The sequence below is a fragment of the Xiphias gladius genome, chromosome 18 (genome assembly GCF_016859285.1).
Source record: "Xiphias gladius isolate SHS-SW01 ecotype Sanya breed wild chromosome 18, ASM1685928v1, whole genome shotgun sequence".
NCBI classification, from domain to species: domain Eukaryota; kingdom Metazoa; phylum Chordata; class Actinopteri; order Istiophoriformes; family Xiphiidae; genus Xiphias; species Xiphias gladius.
The window spans coordinates 1,587,531-1,611,448 of record NC_053417.1 but is presented as its reverse complement, the minus strand read 5'-3'; the positions used below and the strand labels follow the sequence as shown (position 1 = coordinate 1,611,448).

At 38.0% G+C, this 23,918-nt stretch overlaps 2 protein-coding genes across 3 annotated transcripts; both read left to right on the top strand.

Annotated features, from left to right (window-relative positions):
* The first annotated feature begins 3,447 nt into the window (after positions 1-3,447).
* lrif1 (ligand dependent nuclear receptor interacting factor 1) lies at positions 3,448-15,234 on the top strand. Of its 2 annotated transcripts, none has more exons than XM_040151693.1 (3): positions 3,448-3,982; positions 9,489-11,166; positions 12,977-15,234. In XM_040151693.1, exons 1-3 carry the CDS (start codon positions 3,945-3,947, stop codon positions 13,343-13,345), a joined length of 2,085 nt encoding a protein of 694 aa, XP_040007627.1. In that variant the 5' UTR covers positions 3,448-3,944; the 3' UTR covers positions 13,346-15,234. The 2 variants fall into 2 exon arrangements, with proteins under 2 accessions (XP_040007627.1, XP_040007628.1); XM_040151694.1 differs by lacking the exon at positions 3,448-3,982 and adding an exon at positions 9,128-9,206.
* A 1,127-nt stretch (positions 15,235-16,361) lies between these two features.
* Positions 16,362-22,963, top strand: si:dkeyp-110g5.4 (uncharacterized protein LOC561637 homolog). Its single transcript, XM_040153967.1, has 3 exons — positions 16,362-16,466; positions 17,446-18,018; positions 19,960-22,963. The coding sequence occupies exons 2-3, from the start codon at positions 17,461-17,463 to the stop codon at positions 20,506-20,508; spliced, it is 1,107 nt and encodes a 368-aa protein (XP_040009901.1). The 5' UTR covers positions 16,362-16,466; positions 17,446-17,460; the 3' UTR covers positions 20,509-22,963.
* Positions 22,964-23,918: the final 955 nt, after the last annotated feature.

The window sequence follows — 23,918 nt, the reverse complement described above, 5'->3', positions numbered from 1 at the left end:
GTCTTCACCTTCTTTGAATACGACCTGCCGTTTTCCACACAAAGAAGAACCAAAGTATTGATTTCACAGCTTAAAACATGAAAGTAAAGCAAAATGTTCACCTGTCCAAAATGTGGAGAGTCTGTGTTCACAGAGGTGAGAAACCTTATTTGGTAACTTCAGTGAAATACATTGAAAATTATATGCAAGCAAGATGGCTGCCCAAGAACTTATCATACTGTAACTTAAATTCATTTTCAAAGTATCTTCATAGAGCCCATCATTCACCATCATAATGAACACTGTCTCAGTTCAACCCATTTACCAGAGAGGGTAATCAAACAATTTAGTTGAAACTGATGATCCCATTTCTGATGTCTTGGAGATGTCCAGTGATGCTGTAGATGTAGCATCAGAGTCAAGAAAACACGCTGATCTTGGTGACTGTGCAGCCTCTTTTGTGGCACTGATGTATGCATCATCAAACATGAGTTGCTTAGGAGAACCGTTGACTGTTTTCAGTAGTCAAATGCTTCTTTGTTGAGTAGTTTGGATGTACCACATGACAGTGAGGCTATTCAAGCATTAATGAAGGAGTCTGAAAGTGCTAAACACACATATTTGAAGACTTGGGCATACAATATAAACTAAACAGATACTTCACTGAGAAGTTTTCCCATGTTAAACGACAAGAAATTTCCCTGGGTCACATGTTTGATACTGCAAGATGTAATGTTAAAATGAAACAGGTGTTGGCAGCAGATACATGTCAGTACTTATAAGTCACTGAAACTTTCAAGTCTCTATTCCAACATGAAGAAATGCAGGACCTCTTTCTTCAGAATAAGAAGAGCACTGATGACAATATGTGTTTAGTGTGATGGTTCTCAGTTTTCCTCACACATGTTGTTCAAAATGTACCCAGATGATCCTTCGGGTTCCAAGACAGAAATACCATATGTAAGCTAGGTGCTGGGTATTTTACCTTGAAGAAGAGAAGTAAAGTGAAGAGTGCAATTCCTCACTTGCAAATATTCACCTGTGTCTTCCGTTCAAGTCAGTTGACAGAGGGGTATATGGATTCAATAGGATATGTAAAAGATTTACAAATTGACAAATGTAACACAATAAAATGTAACAAAATAGAAATTTACACGCTTTTAATCAAAGTTAATTGTAAATCACCTGGAATTTATAGGGATTCATATTTTTAACTGTGGATGATACTGTTTTTCTTATAGGACAAATCAGTAATTGGCAAATCCTTGAACATAAGTTCTAAGTTCTATTTTCTCGAGGGCATCTGGTTTAAGTTTTAATTTGAAAAAATGCAAACTACTACCACTGTATCCTCGTACAGATGTTCATATAAAGTCAATTCCTGTTGAAGTGAAATATTTATACATAAACTTAACACAAGATGTAAATAAAAGCATTGAAAAAAAGTATTCATTAAAATATAGAGAAGATGAAAAAAATCCCTAAATCCCTGGCTTATGAGAGAGCTTGCCCTTTTCAGTTGTAACTTATTGTCCAAAACTGAGGGTAAATCAAAAGGTAGTTAAGAAGAGGTAGTTAAGAAGCTCCTCAGTGGCAAGGAGTTTAAGGGGATGAGATTTGCCCTGAGATACTGAAGGCTCTGGACATTGTTGGGCTGTCACCTGGAGGTTGGGGACAGTGCATGTGGACTGGCAGACTGGGGTGGTGGTTTCCATTTTTGAAAAGGCAGACCAGAGGATGTGCTCAAATTTTAGGGGTACCACACTGCTCAGTCTCAGTGGGGAAGCTTATGCCAGGGTGCTGGAAAGGACCCTCCGACCAAGTGTTGAACCCCAGATTCAGGAGGAGCAATGCGGATCCTTCACGTGTGGTCATGAGCTTTTGGTAGTATCTGAAAGAATGACATTGTGGATACAAGCGGCTGAAATGAGTTTCCTCCATGGGGCGGCTGGGCTCAGCCTTAAACATATGGTAAGGAGCTCTGACATCTGGGGGGAGCTCAGAGTTGATCCACTGCTCCTTCACATCGAAAGGAACCACAGTTCAGGTGGTTGAGGCATCTGATTAGGACCTTCCACTGAAGGTCTTCCAGGCTTGTCCAGCTGGTATCAGACCCCAGGGTAGACCCAGAACACTCTGAAGAGATTATATATCTCGTCTGGCCTGGGATTGCCTCGGGATACCCCAGCAGGAGCAGGAAAATGTTGCTGGGGAGAGGGACATGGCTGCCTTGCTTAACCTGCTGCCACTGCAACCTGTCCTCAGATAAGAAGCAGAAAATGGATGGATGGATGGATGGATGGACTGACCTGATGGATGATCGTGCCTATTTCTTAAATTAAATACCTTTACACTCAAATGTACGGTCATGCCAGATTTACAAATTGGTCAAATGCTTATCAGTTATAGGAAGTGTAATAACAAAACTATCAGGAAAACTCTCAAATGTAAATTTTTCCATTATTATACAAGAGACACAAACAGTGACAATAATTGAATAATCACAGATAAATAATCAAAATAATTAAAATGGCCAAATTCTCCATTATTAATAGATATTATCCAGTAGCAGAAACACTAAAAAGATGATCTGGATTTGAGGTTGACCCCTATTGTTTCTGTCTTGAAGAACCCGAAACGATTGAACATCTCTTCTGTTTATGTCCAGTCATGATACAGTTTTGGCAGAACCTGAATAATTGGGTATGTATTAAAATGAAAAATATCATACCATTTGACGAACATCAACTCCTAATATACAAAGATAACCTTCCAAAGAAATATCTGGTATGGTCAATATCATAATTATGGGTAATTGTCACATTCATTCGTGTAAATGAATAAATCTGAAACCCCCACTTAGAAATGAATTAAGTAATTATTTTTCTTCTTTACAAATGTTAGCTGATACACACCAGTCAATAAAATAAAAGTTATGCTATGTCACATATTTTGGTGTTTTGACCAAGTTGGAATGTTACTGTTTTTCATTACTTACTCATGTAATTTTCTCTGCCACCACATGGGTCAATGTGATTCGCTGATAGGGTCTCAAAATATAAATGATTTGTGGTACAATGGTATGTTTAGCTGTTTACAGAAATCTAGTGGAGGACTGTTACACTGACTACTGTAATGTGAAGATGCCTTGCCTTAAGTATATTTATTTTTATCATGCACTTATAACATTATTTTTATTTTATTTGTATTTATGTATCCGTTTTCATTTATTGTCAATATAGCCTTGCTGTTTTGAATCTGTTTGTATAGTTTTGATGAATGCCAAATCAATATTCCCACTAGAAATTGTGTTGTACTGAACTGTTCTAACAAAGTTAAATATAATAATAATAATAAAAATAAATAAACCAAAACACACTTCACAGAGCGGAACCGGAACATGTAATGTTTGAGCGGATGTTGGCAGAAAGGAAGGTTCAAAAGCTTCCAGGGTTTGGTAACACTAATTTACGCGTTTTGTATGGCGTCAGTAGATGGAAAAAAAAACTTTGGCAGAGACACAAGAGAACTATTTTTAGCCTGAACAAAGAGTGCGTGGTTAAAAACACCGCTTGACGAATTTAACATTGAAAGAAAAGTGTAAATGGTTTGCAACATTGAATACTACCCCTGTAACAGACCGGAAGTTTGATGTAACAAATGCGGTACTTTAGACTGAAACATTCTGTAACTGCGAAGAAAACAATGGTTTATGTAGTCGAAGAAACGACCATGGCGAGGCCACAGACGGCATCATCTTACACTTTGAAAATGGAAATAACGAGGAACATAAGTAGTGTACTTTGACGTTACCATGTGTTAACCCTTAATGGCCATAGCGTTAATGTAAACCCCTTTTAACATTAGCGCGTAGCAGTCTCCAGTTCAATAAGGCTGCTGGCTTCGTTACGTCTAAAGACCGTCTGGAAACATTACGAGCCATGTTGAACGGGTTTTAAGGAGTCATGTATCCCACAAGTAAAGAAATGGATGCACTTCACAGGTACAGTTATAAGGAAGTTTAAAACAGCAGCCGTTTCTGAACAATTCGGGGCCGTAGAGACACGTCAACTGGCGCCGCTGATCTTTTCGCTATAATATATAATATTTTGATATTTAATGTTTTTAGATTTAACTCTATTCAACTTCTCAACTTAAGCTCTGTAACACGTCATCAGCATCACCTATAAATTAGCAGGCTACTTTTACATGCACACTTGTCCTTCTCAGGACTTAGTCTGGTTTTAATCATATTCACATAATATAAAATACAATCGGTTTGCTTATATCTCTGTATGATTTTAACATTATCAAGGTTCTGATCGTCTGTGCAAGAGTGTCTTTTACACCTCCGGGTCAGTCCTTGTCAAATCAGACAGAATCCAGGAAATGGGTTGCTGCACTGTTTCAAATTTTGTTCAGACGTTGTCTATATAATGTTCGGGTCCCAAAACTAAGGCCTTTAAAATATTTTTGTTCAATTCCAATATGTTTATATTTTTTGGCCCTTGAAAATTTGTTTATTTTTACACTCAGTAATGCTTTTCTGGGGACCCATGTTTGGGCATTGATATCTTAAAGTTTTATTCCTAACCTCATCAAACTTTGTAGGATGGAAGACGAGCCCGTTCTCAGTATGACTGAACCACTGAAAGTTGGAATTCATGCCTATTGATTTTCTATAAGGTCCTAGATTTGGGGAAGAAATATCACTCTCTCTTAAATGAGAGTGATATTGAGGATATTATAAACCCATTGTTGCACCCATATGATATCAATCATTATGTTTTTTCAAATACAATCTTTTATTGATTTTGTGCCAATTTTCGAGGTCTCTGCCACTAATGGACACGGAGACATTGAGAATAAAACAGGGTGTTGTAACATTTTCTGTCATTTTCATAGGACCAAAATGTTATGTGGGGTAGCTAGAACATAGAACACCTTCCATGTTCGCGTCATAGATGAACACACACACGTTTAAGGCATTGTTTTACCTCTAAGATAAAAATGTCCAAAATGAAGAAGGAAGGTGAAGACCCCTTTTCAAGTATTATCCTTAATTATGTGTGTCCCAGCCTCTGAAATACTGATTGGAGTAAAACACACCCAACCTTTCATGTGGAAACACATTTAGATACTCCCATTGGAGCTAGAGAGGGTCATTTAGGATATCACTTATTACTCCTTATACCAGAGGTTTTATCAAAATATTTCACTTATTTTCAATATTCTCCGACACAATTCCCATCTCACATGCCCTCTGTTCAAACGAACATACTGAAAACATGTTTATCCTTTTATTTCTTATAATGCCTATGACACGGGAATTCAATAATCATGGAGATACACAGGCAAAAAAATGTCATCCTGAAATGGATGTTTTTCTGCCATAGGTAAAGTATTGTTTAAATCTGTGTCTATTTTTGTATGACGGAGAAAAGGAAGGACATTGGCACTTTGTACCTTTAATAACCATACTTAAAGCAATTTCCATGTCCATTTTATGTTCCCACTAGCTACCCCACATACAATTTTTGTCCTGTGAAAATGACCAAAATATGCTATTATGCCTTGTTTTATTCATAATATCTTCATGTCCACTGGTGGCAGAGACCTCAAATATTGGCGCAAAATTAAGATTGTATATGCAGAAAGAATAATAATTGATACCATATTGGTGCAAAAATGTGGATTTATAATATCCTCAGTATCACTCTTATTTAGGAATTTTGCACCCCCCCCCCCGAATCTAATACCTTATAGAAAATCAATAAACGTGCAGTAAAAACTTTTAATGGTTCAGTCATACTGACAACGTGCTTGTCTTCCATCCTACAAAGTTTGGTGAGACTATGAATAATACTTCTCAAGACATTTATGCCCAAACATGGCTTTCAAGATAAGGCATTTTTGGGAATGTGAAAAAAAAATATCAAGGGCCAAAAAATATATAAACATTGGATTTGAGTAAAAATATTTTATAGACCGTAGTTTCGAGACCCAAAAATTATATAGACAAAGCTTGAACAAAATCTGAGACAGTGCTGTAACAACCTTATGTGATTTGACACGGAATGACCCTTTAACATCCCAGACAGGTGCATGCGTTCTCTGTATGAAACTTTAAGTTATGTATATCCTGGCCATTTTTATGATCCAAATATTCTTTCAAATCTATTTTTGACCTTTTTTATCCTTCATTAGAATATGCAACTTACACTGCACATCTTAGGCTCACTTTGAAGTTAGTAAAGTAGTTTTTATATATTTTGCAGTTGATTAGTTCTGCATTAAGAAAATATAACATGCTAAAATGCTGTGCTTTAATGTTTGCCGTAATACTTTTATATAGTGTCCTATTGTATTTTCTGTATTATCCATACAGACAGAATGTCAGTGTGGACCTGTTGCAGGATGGTCTGGACAGAATTTAAACAGACTCTCTTCAGTCTCAGCAATAAAAAACACTTTCAATTCAATTCAATTTTAATTATATAACGTTTTATGCCAGGGCTCTTTTCATATAGACTGTGTCTTGACCGTTCTCTTAATAGTTATATTTACAGAGACCCAACATTGCCTTATGAGCAAGCACTTGGCAACAGCAGCAAGGAAAAACTCCTTTTTAACAGGTAGAAACCTTGAATAGAACCCGGCTCATGGTGGGCGGCCGTGTGCTTCGACCGGCTTAAGAGGTGAATTAGACCTGCAACATGTTACTGAAACAGGCACAGAACTACCAAAAGTCCACTTTGCTCACATTGTTCGCTGTTGCTCACTGTTTTATGATCAACTGAAACTGACCCGTGTTTTTATATTTTGAAGTTCAGCAGGTCACATGTTAACAATATTGTGCTGTCAGTGTTGAGCACAGAGCACAATGTGGTGGTTTTGACAGCTGTCAGTCAAGGAGCAAACATCTGAAATACAGTTTATGCAAAAGTTTGTTCAATATATGAGTTTTGGGCAAATTACATATTTTATTGATTTGAAATAATAGGTGGACGAAGCCTTGTGAAGCTTTGGGGCTGTCTTTCTATGTGTGCCAAAAAAGATTCGTAGCTTCAGGGCTGCGGGGCAAAGTGAATACAGTGACATCCGGTGGCTTGCAAAACAATAGGAACCCTTCAATACTGGCTTGAAGCACTACAGCACCTCTCAGATTTCAGTAGTTTTAGTCTCATATGTTTGCAGTCCAAGAAGCCTACATGTTATTATTAAATCTGTAATATTTTGGTTTAGAAGTGCTGGAATAAATGTTATTGTGCAATATGTTACGGTAAAATAATTAATAAATGCATTGTCCCAAAAGCTTAGATATAAAATAAATTTGCTGACACAAATTATTAATGCACATATTGTTATAGTGGAGCCTCAGTGTCACTCTGGGTTTGTGTTGTGATTGGAGAATGATATTCATTAAAGTAGCTGATTAGTTTTATTCAATTGTTAGTTGGTATCAAATGTTCGAAATGTTCTCATACTTATGTCATTCTTGTGAGCATCACCATATTTCTCAGTTATTCTCTTCTCTTCTTATCCCACTAATTTCCATCACATTAAATCACATAGTTTACCTGAAAAACTTTCCAAACTGTCAAACTAATGAAGCTCTTTCTGAAGCCAGGATGTCTGAAGCTTCAGACTTCACCAGTCACACCTTCACCTGGCCACAATGACCAAAGGTGTGTGTGGTAACAAAAAAAGGAGCAGCATTTGATGAATAGAACACTTTTGCCTACTGTTCTGAATGAGAGTGGAAATAGTCTGCTTTGGGGTTGTGTGACAGCCAGTGGCACAGGAAAATTACACAGATAGAGGGAAGAATGGATTCCACTAAATATCAGCAAATTCTGGATGCAGATGCCCTACAATCAGTCAAGAACAACTTGAGTTAGTTACATAGCCTATTATTTCTATTCCATTTATGCTTCTCCCCAGTGTGGATCACATTACAAAGTTTGCATAGAACATGAATTTAAGGGTTATATGATTCCTTTACAGCCATGTGAGCAAATGAACTGTGGGGTGACCATGACTATCAGCCCCCAATAGAGTAACCTTCTACAGAGTCTGTCTGTAGTGTCCTCTCAGCATCAGTTTAATTTAATGTGCAAACTGGATGGAAGAGACATACTTATAAAAGTAGATCAGGTGTCTGAAATTAATTACATAAAATTTCTTTTTCTTCTTTGATGACCCCCCAACTGGGATGACTGCTTGGTTTGCATTTGCCTAAAAACGGCCCTGGACAAATGCCATACAATTTACAATATACAAAAACTAAATTAAGAAAAATAATAAACCGTGGATTGGTAGAACTTGTGCAATCCCTTTATTGTTAGATTTAGTAGTGTTTTTCCTGGTCCAGATTCCGTTATTCCGTTACTCTATGGTTCTAAAACTAAAGTCAGGGAAGCATTATCAATAAAAATTTATAATAATCATAATTATTATGCTAGTCATGAAACTAAATCTGTGGTAGAAACATGATTCAGAGTAACAGCCATCATGGCTGGATTAAGCTGCTAGAATGCCTTGGGCAAAACCCCCCTTTCACATAATTCATAGTATTCCTCGATACACAAATAAACAAAACATATAAGAACTTAACTGAAAAATCAAGATCTTAAAAGCTAAGACAGGGCCTGAAGACCAGGTAAGTGGGTCCCACTTTAAGGCTCTTATTATGTCAGCTGATACTGTGTGGACTTCACAGTGAAGCAGGGGTCAATTTTTAATCTGTCCTTGATAACTATAGTTAGCATTGAGGATTATAATCAAAACAATGCTAATATCATGGTAACGAGTATAATACCCATAGTTACCATAATACTAATGATTATAATTAATAAACTTAACATAGTCGTCCAACATTTGGGAAATACACTTATTCTATTAGGAGTCAAGTGGTTGTTAACCTAGTTTAGCAGGCTATCTTTTTCCCTGTTCCCAGTCTTTATGCTAAGATAGGCTAACCACATCCTGAGTCCAGCTCCATACTTCCATGCACAGACACACGAGTTAGACCTTTTTCCACAGCAGACATTTTGACTTCTTATAGTAGGAAAATGACAAGTGTTACTAACAACATTAACAATGTCTCTTCTGTTAAAGTGTCCCAGTAAGTCATGGCAGTGTGACTATGAGCCTGAATGAACAACAGCAGGACCCTGATCCTGAAACAATTGAAGTCAGCCACATTGATTTCATTATTTACACTGGTACTCCTCCAAGTCAAAATGTCTTCTGCCTCTTAAAATTAGTGTGTTTTGCAAAATGTTGAACTATTCCTTAAGGACTGTACTACCACAGCATTGTAAATTATGTAGACCTGTATTGTTTGGGAGTCTTGCCATTTGACATATAACAGACAAAATTTCATTGCTTTAGACAAAAGCGCCTGCCAATGAATAAATGTAAATGTAAAATTTAAATATTTCTACCCTCTAATCTTTACAGTTCTTAACTAACACGTTTCTGTGTTCTGTTGTTTTTTCTCTCAGTGGGACCGGTGTCTTCTACCAGGCAATGCCTGCTGTTGGAGCCGATGGAAAGAATATCATGAAATTAATTCCTGTACAAATGGTCAATGGAAAATTTGTCCAAAATCAAATAAGTAAACCCGGAATGGATTCTACACCACAGAAAGTTGTAACCATAAATATTTCCTCAGCTCCTATTCAGATGGTAAAAAAGGCAGCTTTGAATCCTTCTGCCACTCAGCAAATTGTCAGAAAAAATGTTTCCTTCGTGAATGCCTTGCCTAATCAAGTAGAATTGGACCTTGGTAATTCACTGAACAAGCATTCACCACAACAACAGACTGTAAATTTAATGGCTAAAGTACCTCCAATTGCAACACCTGCAACAAATTGTTGGAAGTCAGTAAGACTTCCATGTCAGCTCCCAGTGACAGTGAAATCTCCAGCACTCCCCGGAGGACAGTACCTTCAGATTCCCCCTAATGCACAAGTCCAAACAGTCCCAGCATCTGAACTTCCTCCTGGTATCAAGAGACAGATTTTTACTTCATCAGCCAACTCCTCTCCAGGTTCAGGCTTACCCAATGTGGTCTATGTGTCACCGGTCACAACCGTAAATCAAGGCGTTACCCCACCATGTGATTCTGCACTTCACTCAGTCAAGCTGCTTTCTAAGACATCAAATAAAACTTCATCTAGACCCCCAGCAAAAGGATCAAAACCACTTTTAAAATTGATTCCTAAGGTTTCACAAAGGCTCAATAGCCCTATAAAGTGGGTGATCGAAGAAGAGGACAGCTCAATGGCTTCAACTCTGAATCCTCCTAATTCTCCTTTTGTTACTTCAGAAATTCTTCGAGCTGTGGCAGAAAGAGAAAATACTAGCAAGCACTGTGACGTCATTAAAAAAAAAGTTTCTCAGTTGAGTGAGAGCAAAAGTGGACAAGGACTGGAAAACGCCTTGGTCATGTGCAACGGGAAAGTTTTTTTCGTAGCCGAAAAATGCAGCCTACCATTTAAAATGGGAAAAAGCAACTTGCTCACAGCAGCAACACAAAGTTACAAATTCAATAAAACCATTGGACTTTCAACCCAACAATCTCTCGAGTCAGTAGCAGCTCAAACAGGGCAGGACCTCAGAATTATTATTCCAGATGAATCAGATGAAGTGATTGATCTTTGTGACGATGATGCTCAGGATGACTCGTCCCAACAAGCAGCGTCAGTTAATATGTCAGCAGTCTCTCCTCACGATGACGACAATGTAATATTTGTGGCATATATTCCACCCAAATCTGAGGCTGGGTCACCACACGATTGGATACTAAAAACACAAATGGCACTTGAGAAGGAAACAGACCAGACAGGCACAAGAAGCTCAAACAGTGTGACAGAAGAAAAGAGCCTGGAAGGTAGAACTGGCAGTGATGGTAGGGATAAAGACTCCAATCTTAGAGGAAGAAGACCTGGCCAGAGCATTTTAGTTAGAACACTCAAAAATGTCACAGATGTTTGTGGTTCAGCAGTAGTGAACATGCATAATAATGAGGGCTTAAACATGAAGACTCAGCAGAGCACCTCCAGCCAACAGGTGGAGAGAATGGAAATGGATGTAGAAACAGAAAGTCCAGCATATCCCAGCACCTCTGACAGCAGCAGTGGAACATACTCTCAGAAACAGGACACCCACAGAATGGAGGTGAAGGCACTTTATTGTTTCATTGCTTTGGAATACTTGTGTGTTTTTAATGTAAATGTTTTCAAGCAGGGATTTATGTAACAATAGGATATTACTGTACTTTAATTAGGGCTGTAACTCAATTATTTAATTTATAAAACATTACAAAATAGTGAAAAATGTCCATCCAAGTTTCTCAGATTTCAAGGTGACATCTTCAAATGGTTTGTGTTATCTGAGTAACAGTCAAAAACCCAAAGATATTCATTTTACAGTGGCATTTTACATAATTAAAATATTCCTTTCTTCAAAAGCTAATGCACTGTTACGTGTTATTTCTGGAACTTAAAAAATAGAAAAAAAATTCAACAGTAATCGTGGCATGTAGAAATGTTTGGGCACTTTTACGTTGTAAAAAAAGTGAGAACTTCATTCACTCTTGAGGGTTTATTTGACTCATTGGGACGTGTAAGTCAGGTCTAGAATTGTCAATAGGAATTGTCAGCTGATGACATTTCCTGAGCTGATAAATTCTCTGACTCTTTAAACCTTGTAGAAACACTCAAAAACCATGGGCTCATCTAAGCAACAGACTGAGGATCTGAAAATGAAGCTAACTGATGCCTACAAAGCAAGAGAGGATGCAAAAAAATATCAAAGTGCTTACACCTTGAAATTTCCATTGTCTGACATGTCTTTAAGAAATGGCAGTTTATGTGAGGTGTTGATTCAGAAACAATGTTGACATGGAAGAGTCATCAGAGGGAAACCTTACCTGCAACCTCATCACAAAAGTCAACATCTGAAGTCTGCAAAGCAACATCTGGATAAGCCAGAGTGGTTTTGGAAATAAGTGCAGTGACAGATGAAGTTCAAACTGAGCTCTCTGGCCACAATCACCAAAGGTGTGTTTGGAGAAAAAAACAAAAGGAGCACAGCATGGGAGTGGAAATATTCTGCTTTGGGGTTGTGTGGCAGCAAATTCTGGATGCAGATGTCATGCGAAGTGTCAAAGTGAAATGAGGGTGGCTTCTACAACAGGACAATGATCCAAAGCCTTAAAATCCACTACAAACTACTTCAAGAAACACAGGCTGAAGCTTTTGGAACGCCCCTTGCATTCCCCTGGCCTGAACATCACTGAAAATCTGTGGGTATATCTTAAACATGCTCTGTGTGAAGGACAGCCTAAAAATATCTCAGAATTTAAAGTAATCTGCAAGGAAGAGAAAATTCCTAAATCAAGAATATAAAGACTCTTAGCTGCTACCAAAACTGGCCTGAACATCACTGAAAATCTGTGGGTATATCTTAAACATGCTCTGTGTGAAGGACAGCCTAAAAATATCTCAGAATTTGAAGTAATCTGCAAGGAAGAGAAAATTCCTGAATCAAGAATATAAAGACTCTTAGCTGCTACAAAAAGTGTTTGCAAGCTGTGATATCTACCAAAGGGGGTAGGGGTGGGAGGTGTGACGAAGTACTGACCTACTAGGCCGTACTTCAGCATACAACTGCACACATACAAACTAAATATTTTCAGGTACTTGGAGTTCTGACTAAACAAAACAAGACATTTGAAGATGTCTCTGTGAAGTTATGCTGGGCATTTATTGACATGTCATAGTAAAATAATCTTCAGAGTAGTTGATAATGAAAATAATCTCTTTAGGTTGCAGCCCTATATGTGATGTCAGAAAAAGATAGAAACTGATAGCTGGGGAGGTGATTTAATCTGCGTAAGCCAAATATGCGTTTGTCATCTTAATTCAGCCTTGAAGAAACACTGTATCAGTGCATTTTTCTATGTTTTATGTTTTCATACTTGCAGACCATTCCAAACCCTGCACCATGTTGGACATCTTCACTGGCACCAAAACCCTGTCAAATGGCAGACCAGTTGCTGAGGCAGGTATTTGGGATTACAGCTGATGTGAAAATTTGCCTGCCGAGGATTGATGAAGCCTCAGCTGGGTCTGTCCCTTGTTTGGATATGAACGCAAACACAAGGAGAATAGGAAGGACAAGGAAACGCACTATGTGCCCATGTTGCATCCCTGTGACTCTGGAGACTGCAGTGAAATCCAGCGCAAGGTTAGAAGAGCCAGAGAACTGGGCATGGTTGACAGAGCAGATGCGTAAAAAAGGGGGACGAACAAGGGTTCCTAGAAAACATGGGAAAACATCTGGAATCAGCTAACAGCCAAGAACAAGCAGAAATGTAAGACTTATGAGGTTCCAGCCAGTGATAGTTTAACCACAATATCCATGGACTCTAAAGAACTAAAAAGACACAAACAGATCAAAACACTCAAAAGAGCTTCTGAAAGAGAAAGAGGCAACTTTAGAACTGATGAGAAACAGTGTCAGCTGAGACAAGAAATCCAACATCTCAAACTCTGATATTCTAACGAATATCCTCACATATAAGTTTTGTTATAAAGATAAAATTTGTTATCTTTAGTATATAATTTGTTATTACTTCTGTTTGTTTTTGTTGGTCTAACAAGGACTAACACAAGTACCATAAGTCACAATGGGGTGGCCTCTAGTTTGAAGGCCACAAAGCTAGCAGTAATGAAGTGAAAAAGTGAAGCCCCCACACACAAACACATTCTTTTACTCTACAGCTTTCCACAGACCTGCAGATTGTATGTCTCTTACTAAACCGCTATTTATCTACCACATTTTTACACACTAACACACTAATAACACTAAATCACTCCAAGCTCTTTAGCTAAGCCTTACTGATACTGTCTTTGTCCAATGTTTAATACTGACACATTGAATTATAACTGCAAACAAACATCTGCGTTATAGTTGTCAGGTCATACTGTTCGGTTACTAAAAGTTATTTCACACTTGCCAGCCAGTCAGAATCAAGAATTCTTAGTGGTCGTGGTATGACTAAAAATTACATACTGGGTTGTCCTCCTACCAGTATTAGGGCTACTGATATCATGAACTTCAACACAGTTTAACAGAAGCTTATCTATCAAATTTCACTTTTCCACTGAGATCCATCAGCACCCAGATGTTTAACTAATGTTTCCAGCATTTCCAGCACCCACACTTTGTTCTCCTGTTCAGCCGTTTCGTTTGTTATAGCATGAAACTTTGCTGCGTGTCTAGTCCACATGGAACTCATGCATTTTCTTCAGAAAATGCTTTTTCAAGTAACCTCAGAAATCTCTATCGTCTCAGAGTAAGGAAAAAACGTCTTCTATAAAATATTAGTATCTCATTTCATTCAAATAGTTTAAAAATATATATATTAAAAATGCACACAAATCAAATGTATTATTGATTATGTCTACATGTCACAAAGGCAGCCAGGGATGTGTTATGTTATTCAGTAGGACTGCATGAAATATGAAAACAGTATCAACAAGTGCTTAAACAAATGTTTAAAAAAAATCAAAGCACTATTTCACTTAGTTTATCATTTCATGCCCCGTAACATATTCCTTTAATATGTATACAAGGATTCAGAACATATATGATGACGAAGCCACTGTCTTATGCCTTGTCTTATGCTATGCAGTTAAAAGCTCAACAAAAAAAAAGAGAAGTGGACCTTTAGTTAACATTGTTATGTCACACATACTGATCCTGAAGTCAACAATGAATGACCTACGAATTTTCGGTATGCTACAAGAGAAGTATACAAAATAAGTTGTTTCCCTCTCACTGACATGCTTTATGTGCTCAACTGGTGGTCTTTAACAAAAGCCGTTTCTATACGCTAACAGATTCTTTTTTTTTTTTTAACATGAATTGTTTATGATATTTCGCTTAACACATCAGGTTAATGAAAGTGGGGTCATGATCAATTGTGTCATGAAATCCTAATGCAATGTTTAGATTTTAATAGGTCACTTCTGCAAATGAATTCAGTGGTTGAAATTACTCTCTTGTGAGTCGTAGAGAGCAGAAACGATTGTACACGTGTTGGATAGAGTTACATTATTATTTGTCATGTTTTAAGCAACGCAGACTAAGAATGGCGATATTGTTGGGTCAGTAAGTCTGTCCATCACTAAACACATTCTTAAAATGTATATAGTGCATATTAGTTGTCTCCGGAACTTTCCCCTCAAAATAAAATTTCCTAAAAAACTCCTAAAGAGTTGGCATGGTGTTTTTTGGTTAAATTCTTTTCCTGTTTTTTCACGTTAATTGAATGCTGTGGACTGATGTGGATTCACTGTAGACCACCACTGACGGACAGACAGTTGCAGTGATCTGGTTTTGCTTTGGTTTTATCTCATCGCCCTATGAACTGTTCTACCAGAGATTTCAGTTTGTCTTGACCTCCACCCCTATTTCTTCATGAAAGACTTTTTCTTAATAAATGAGACATTCTCTTACGAAAATGTTCACTACAGATGCACATACTGCCCTATCCGGCTCCAGTCCAGATGGTGGCGACAAGCCGCCATAAAACACAGCTTCCTTTTTTCGAAATAAAAACACAGCATGACACCTCCTAATGTTTTTTTAAATATTGAGACATAAAAATAGACGTTGTATCAAAATTTAGTGCAAAGTTCTTCAATTGAAAATTAAGAGAAAATAAAACTTAGTTTTGCATACACTTACAGTATTTTTGATTGCCATTAATATAAAGACAGTTCCAAATCAGAGGTAAAGATGTAAAGCAAGTGCAGACCTCCTGTAGGCGCTCGTGGCCTTCAAAATTAAAGTGGGGCATTCTAATTTTTAAAAATAGTGGAAGTGATGTAACAGGGCGGGGATGTGATTTGGTATTAAATTGCTATATCTACTAGAGTAACACAGTTATTAATAAGTGGCCCCAGAAAAGGATGAAAGTGTTATACTATTCTTCCTTTGTTATCTGTAGTGGCTGCACACAATAAGGTAGTCAAACCTGGTCTAAATTAGCTATTGTATAATTCCTCTTTGTCAATGACCAGACTACATGTCATTAAAACCTCTTGTCCCTGTGTCTATCATATCAATAATTAACGATGTGCAGTGGTTTAAGAAAAATTGGATGCTCTAAAAGTCAGCCATCCTCTGTACAATGGTTACATTTTAAGACTAACGTGGATCAAGTACAGGGCAAGATGAGTATTTTAGCTTATAATTTGTGCTTTAAAACCATGCTCGTGATTTGAGTTTGTACTACAGACTTTGCTTGGTTTGGATAAAGTAGTAGTCAATAGGACCTAGATTTGTTCAGATGCCGCTTTTATTCTGGAGAACTCGGCCCGGAAGTCCGGCTGTATTACGACAAAGTGAAATGCAACAAAACAGAAGTAGGCGTCTTAACATCTGCATACGATTGTTTCGTCAAGGTATGAGTAACAATACGGGGTCTTTATTTTAGTGCGTCTGGTATTGTAAGAAACGTTTGAAATCATTTAGTTCAGTATCAAAGATACATTTTGTACCACGGAAACCGAAACCACAGTTTTCTATTTCGTTGGCCATTTTCCGTATGTTTTGAGGCATGTAGAATACTTTTCTACAAATTGTTTGGTCTTTTGGTCTTAAACCTGAAGAGACGCGAGAAACTTGATATAGTGTCTCTTTATTTAAAACCCAAAGCCATTTAAATTAGGATGAGAACTTAAGTGTCTTGGGTAGCTCTGTCTCATTCAGGTAGGAGAGATTTCAGGAGATACATTTCAAAACAAAAATTGTAGTCAATGATCCGTAGCCTGGCAGATTATTTAAATATCCAATTTCCATCAAAATTGAATATCACAGCTTACAAAAACTTCCACAATCCTCAAAATACCAAGGACATGATTGCAGTGTCCTCAGTGGAAACTATGGCCCTGCTGATTAGCAAGGATTTCAACTTCAAGAAATATTTGAAATTTTACGGAAGCAAAAACTTAAACCAATTTTAAATTAATGTAATATAGTATACCAGGGTAATCTAGTAGTTGTCTTCAGTTAATAAGGGACCACTGAGTCAATGCCTGTTAAAACCATAAGACGATAAACAACTATACAACTATACCTCTGCTTTGTTAATATTGATTTATCTACCAAGTATTTTTTAAGGTTAATCAATTAAAATGCACAAAAAAGTTACTATTGTTCACTACAACTTAACAGAATCTGAATTTCACGTTCAAGTTTAGCCAGCTAATGTAGATTAAGAGTATAAGAAATGATGGAAGTCCCATCCCCAAATTTCATTTCAAAACATCAATATTTAGCAGGAAGGAACTGGGAACTTGTGGTGTTATTGGGCTGTATGCATTTAAGGCTACCCATTGTGGAGCCTGCACTCAAACCGACAAATACTTTATGTGTGCACAGGGAAATACACAGAGCATGGATTCCCTTGACATACTGGAAATATACATCCCTGTGGATGCTGAGGTGAAAAACATCCCTCTGTGGAGCTTACCAGACTCGGTGCTGAGAAGAATGGGCTTCACCCTGTCTGAGTCTAAAGGTTCCAGGAAGCTTGCAGGCTCTCCAGAAGGCATATGGATTTGTCCAGCAAACATACGAATGAAAGGTCAGAAACCGGCCTCCCAAACAGGCTACAGTGGGGTAGAAAATATGTCCTCACTGCTTGGCAGAGAGTTTCGGGCCAGACAGGGGGCCTTCCAAATGTCTGTTGTCTCCTGCAACCACGCTGCTTACAAGGTGCTGGAGGATATCACTCCTGGGAACAAGGACTATGCACACAGATCTCACACCTCCCTGTTGCCTCAGGGTTTGGCACCACAGATCTACCAAACTGCTATTGTCATCTACCACGGATGCATTTACCTGTCCATCAGGAAGCCCAATCGAAGCCAGAGTCAACAAGTTACACGTGAACCACAGCCAGCTGCCTGGTCTTCCCTTCCTTCCACATCGTCATCAAAAAGCTGGAAGAAGGTAATGTGACATTTCAGTTGGTGATTACAATCAAGTCACAGCAACAAACCAGTTTAAAAAAGTAAAACTGGGAAAAACATGACAGGTCATTTGATATGTATAAATTTAGCCTTGGAAATGAAACAAGACTCTGCAGTGGTCTACAGCCAGGTCAAGGGCTCTGTGAGGCTGCACTTATCCACAGTGGGGCTCAGTTAGCTTCCTAACATGCTAACAATGACAACATTAACATATTGTTTTTAGCAGATAATGTTTAGCTGATGATGGACTGATGGGACTGTCATGAGTTTCTCAGGTATTTGATCATAAACGAAAATATTTGACAATTTTAAAATTTGAACCAAGGGAATCGCTGGATGAAAAGTCTGTTCCAAAGTTATTATAATTCATCATGAGTTGGAAATTAGTGTGTGTACCTTCACTCAACATCAAAAATGTCAACCTCACGGTGGCATTATAGGATAGATAGGGTAGGTTAGATAGAATTCGCCATCTGCGAAGCATGAATCTCTGTAAAAAATTAGATGTCTATCAAAGCAGTAATTTTGGAGTAATTTCAATGAACAGGTGAATTAACCTGCTTGTGGTACGAGAGGAAATATCAGGGGATAACTGAAGTTAGTAGTATTAATCCTCTGGGGACCATGAATGCCTGTACAAAATTTCATGGAATTCTATTCACTAGTTTTTGAGATATTGCAGTCTGGACTAAAGTAGTGGGTCAGTTGACATTGCCATCACTATAGCTACATAACTAGGGTGAGTATTAGAGCACCTGGTTAAAGCCCTAGACTTTGGTAACTCCTTGTATTGGAATCAAAACTTGGCAGACAGCACAGCACCAAATCAGCTGTGGTTATTCATGGTCCTCAGAGAGTGAAATCCTAATATTTGTGGTGAATCCCTGACTTCTAATTTAGCAGTAATTGATCCCACATAAGGTTGCAACTAACAGTTAACTTTCATTATTGATTAATTGCAAGTTATGTTCTTAATGAATCATAAAATGTCAGAAAATAGTGAAAGGTGCCTGCTATAATTTTTCCACAGCCCAAGGCGATATCTTCAAATTGCTTGTTTTATATGACAAACCGCCCAAAAGGAAAATTTAATGTTTGAAATGTTTGCTTGAATATTGATTAAAAGATTATTTAATTATCAAAATAGCTGCAGATTAATTTCCTATGGATTGATTAATTGATTAATCAACTAGCTGTTTCACCTCTAGTCCCCTTGACATACAGTGGGGTTCAAAAGTCTGAGGCCACTTTCCCACTCAAGTGGTCTAAGACTTTGGACCCCACTGTATAAATACAGCAATTTACTGTCAGCACTGTGGATAGTAAGGAATAGCTATAGAAAGATGAGTGTGCAATTGAAAGTAGCAATTGTAGAGATATGGCAGTTGTAGAAGTACTACTACTAGTAAGCTAGTCATTTACAATGTTGATCAGAATCATAGTGTTTGGGACAAATTTAAACCCTGCCTGCCACTCATTGACATCCTTTGTTCTGTCACATTCCACCTCTGTTGCATCTACTAAAGCCTCACTAAGCTAACATTAAGTTAGAAGGATGTGTCAGGATTCAAATGCACTTAATGAATTTGTGAAGGGGGAGAGTTCAAGGTGTTAAAAGGGTTTAAAGTTTCATTTTGACCATGCTGGAAAAACTGCTAAATGGAAGCACTTGGAAAAAATAAGCGAAAGAAAACGGTATTTGAGTTAAAAAGTGAAAGTGTAGTCAGCAAACTGATATATTCTACTGCTATAAAATACATTCAACTATACATGTAAAGCAAAAACAAAAAAAAAGTAGGGCATACATTTTGTTGTAAGTCTCTGCTGTGGTCTGTAGATTTTTTGCTTATCATGTACCAGTAGCATGAATCCAAACAAACGAGCATTAGCCTTATGTTATACTACTTTGTATGTCCTTCAGGAGCTGCTAAATGACAACATGCCTGAGAAAAAACACACCACATGTAAAGTATCACACAGTGAAAACAAGAAAGATGCTACACTCAAGGTAAGGGATGTATCCTCATCCAAGACTGCTATTTCTGTCCCTCAGTCCACTGGTAGTTTGCACAAAGTGGACAGCCACTGTCACAAGAATGCTAGAGGAGAGCGGGCGACAGAGGAAGCAGCAGCCCTAGAGCCAGCTTGGTTTCAGCCTGAGGGGGGAGAGGAGGTGGTGGCCAACAAGGACAGTGGTGAATGTGAGATGCTGGACCTGGGCGGTGAAGAAGCTGAGATAACCAGTCAAAACAATGCCATGGACACTGATATGCAAATCGACAGAAGTGAAGTTAACCAAAGTAGCAACCAAAGCTGCACCAGGAGAGAGCCTCTGGGTGCAACATGTGGCGCCACATCACTGGTGAAGGAGTTTGACTTTAAGGAGCTGGCACAAGAGGAGATGATTGCTCAAATGAAGGCCAGACTCAGACAGAATGAAGCTGCCCTCAACAACTTTCCTTCTTTGTAATGACAGCTCAGTCAGACTGAACAACCGTAATGATGCATTAGTTCCACCAAAAATTAAACTCAGGTTAAGTTTATTAGAAAGCATTTAAAATGTTTGGGAGGCCAAAGGATGGCAATTAGTCACAACATTGACTGATTGATTCCCCATCTGTCTGTCCATTAAGCACTTTAGTCCAGAGATATGACAGATAATCTAGAGATAGTTATCCTTGAACGCATTGTTCAATGAATGTGTTCACAGGAAATTAGTATCCCACTCATTTATGAGGTTACACATAAACCTCATACGTATATCTATGGTTCTACATGCAAGTTTTTGCTATTGATACATAGCAAACATTAGCATTAACAGCTGTTTACTTACCAGTCTAGAAGAAACGTTGCAAGTTCAGCATCAAACTTCATTCCTCTACTTGTCAAGAGCTGTTTCCAGCGGTGAAAAGCAACAGCAATGTTAATTCTTGTTCTTCTTCTATTTCTGTCACTTCTTCTCTTCTACTGAAGTTAGCATGCTAGCCAGCTAGCCCCAGCCTGTCTTGCCACTTTCTGATAGCGAGCTACCGTTGTGTGCAGCTTGCCCTCAGTATAACATGAGAGGATGAAGAAGTAGCACTGCTCAGATGGCATTTTCTAAGCTCCTGTAAATGCAAAGATGGCTGAAGCTCTGGGCAAGCAGCCATTACCACCACCCACAGAGAGAGAAGAGAAACTTACATATAGCACTTTTAAAGGACAAAAGCTAAATCCAGACGTATCCATGCAGGCTGAGGTCAGTACAGAAATGACACACTGACTGGTTTTGAAGGACAAAATCTTGCCTGCTCTTTCCCCAAAAATTAGAAATCTGGACACAGTTATATGAATTAGATGGTTTCAAGTACGTAGTTGGTTTCAAGTATACTGAAGAACCAAGTATGGGGAAGGAATAACCAGGTAACTCATGTCCAATATAAAAGTGATATCCAGAATATGATCACATTTATTTTTTCCAGGGTATTATTTATATTTTTTTCTGAAAGCTGACTTATCCTCTAGTGCCGCCAAGGTTACATGACTCTACTGCTGTTGAGTTTCTACGAATAGCAAAATGTTTAAAAAAAAGAATACTCCACAAGTTTAGCATTGCACTCAAGTGGATAGTTTTTTTTAAAAAAGATCAAAGTTGATGCAGCAGAACAAGAGATGTTTTTTTGTTCTTGTTTTTAATTCCATGCATTCTTCTGTTAGAGATTTGGGTGTGTTATGCTAGTAGCAGCTAATTTATCTAGGAACCTTTAACCTGCAGCAGAGATAAGCAGGCTACAGATGCCTGGTAAGCTCACTTGTTTTTAACTACACACCACCAGATTTTTAACTTTTCAAACTTCTAGTCTTCAGACCCAACCAACGCTGACTCAAGTGACATCACTTGAGGATACTTATCAGACTTCACACAGCTCCCTCTGGAGACATTAAAGGCTTTACACAATTTTTTCCACAGACACAGTAGTACTCCCCAACACCTGGAAACACACTGATATGTAAAATCGGTCAAGTTCACCTTTAGTCACATCTTTCTCGTTTTTGTTTGTGTAAGGTGTAAAAAACATTACCACCTCCAGGGGTCACTAGTGGAACTTTTGTCTTGCAGTTGACAGTTTTCCAACCCACAGTCATAATCACACATTCAAGATGAGGCTAGTCTTAAAAGGTTGAAAATTCCAAAAGGATTTTATGTGGAGTGTAGGGATAAGGATAAGAAATTACTAACACTGACCATCATGTCACATTTGACATTAGATTTTCCATGGTAATATTCTATATTCAGGCCCAGACTGCAGATGTACCTGAGAGTATTGTTAGCATCTTCAGATTACTGATTGAGTTATTGTGGTGACTTTTGCCTTGCAAGACTCAGATCAATCATTATTTTGGAATCATTACTATTGTCTGATTACCTTGAGAAGAATGGTTTATATAGTGGTCATTATGGGAACGTTGTGTGATTTAAGTATCTATTCCTTTGTCATTTTTACTCTCTTTTTGTTCTGGGATGTTTCTTTCTCTCAACTCGATTTCTTCCCATTACTACTATTCTCCTCAAGTTTTTATGTATGAGTTTTGTACGTTACTAACTTTTTATCAAAGAGCCTGAAAACGGTTGCTCATCTGTTGACTTTCACGTCCAGCCGAGCCTTAGAATTGCTTCTCTTCTGACATGTGCATAAAATTGAATCTTACTTTTGAGTGCTTGAAATAGCCTCTTCCTTCACTCTTATATATCCAACCTGTTGTTGACACAATCACTTTAGGCCGAGTTTTCAAATGAGATCTCATACGATATACTTTTGTCACTGCAGATATCTATGTTTTCAATAAAGAAATGAGTGTGCACAGGACCATGACTGTTCTTATTTAATCATCAAAGATCATGTCACAGATGACAAAAGTCAGGCGTACTGACCAGGGCAGAGTATGCAAATACATTTAAAGTGACAAATGACAACACATTAGATGTTAATTTGATTTTATGTATAACTTATTTATGTCATTCATTTTAGCATTTGAAATGCTAATGGTTATTTATCTGTGTTTGAGACCCCCCCCCCGAAACTCGAAATGATGTTGCTTCCAGGGAAGCTCAGGTCTCTTTTGAGTTGTCTAAGCCCTACCTGGTTCCCACACAGTAAACACTGCAGTGTTAAGCTTGCTAGCAAAAAGACACTGACCTTGCGTGTGTGTTTGTGTGTGTGTTATTTTCTATCAGCCTCTCAGTTTTTGCTTCCCGTTGCTGTATATTTACAGATTCATAATGCCTCGGGAAAAGCACGATTTTTTTTTTTACACTGCAGTTGAAACCTTTTCAACTCACACAGATACATGCCCTTGGTAAATATGCATCATCTCGCATCTTTGCATAAAAATACAGTACTGTGCAAACGTTTTAGGCACTGAAAGTAAAGTGAGGCTACTTTCAAAAATAATGCCATGAATAGTTTTTATTTAACAATAACCTCATACAAAGTGTGGTAAACAGACAAAAAACCTAAATCAAATCAGTGTTTGCTGTAGCCCCCTTTTACCTTTTAAACAGCACCAATTCTCCTCAGTACACTTGCACACGGTTTTCCAGGTACTTGTCAGGTAGGTTGTTACAAACATCTTGCCACAGTTCTTTTGTGGATTTAGGCTGTCTCATTGTCTTCTGTTTCTTTATGTAATCCCAGACTGACTCCATGATGTTGAGATCAGGGCTCTGTGGGGGCCAGACCATCTGTTGCAGGACTCCTTGTTCTTTTTGTCTCTGGAGATAGTTCTTTATAACTCGCACGGTATGTTTGGGCTCATTGTCCTGCTGCAGAATGAATCTGGGACTGATTAGACGCCTACTTGATCGATTAGAATCTAAACATCTAACGTGCCTAAAACTTT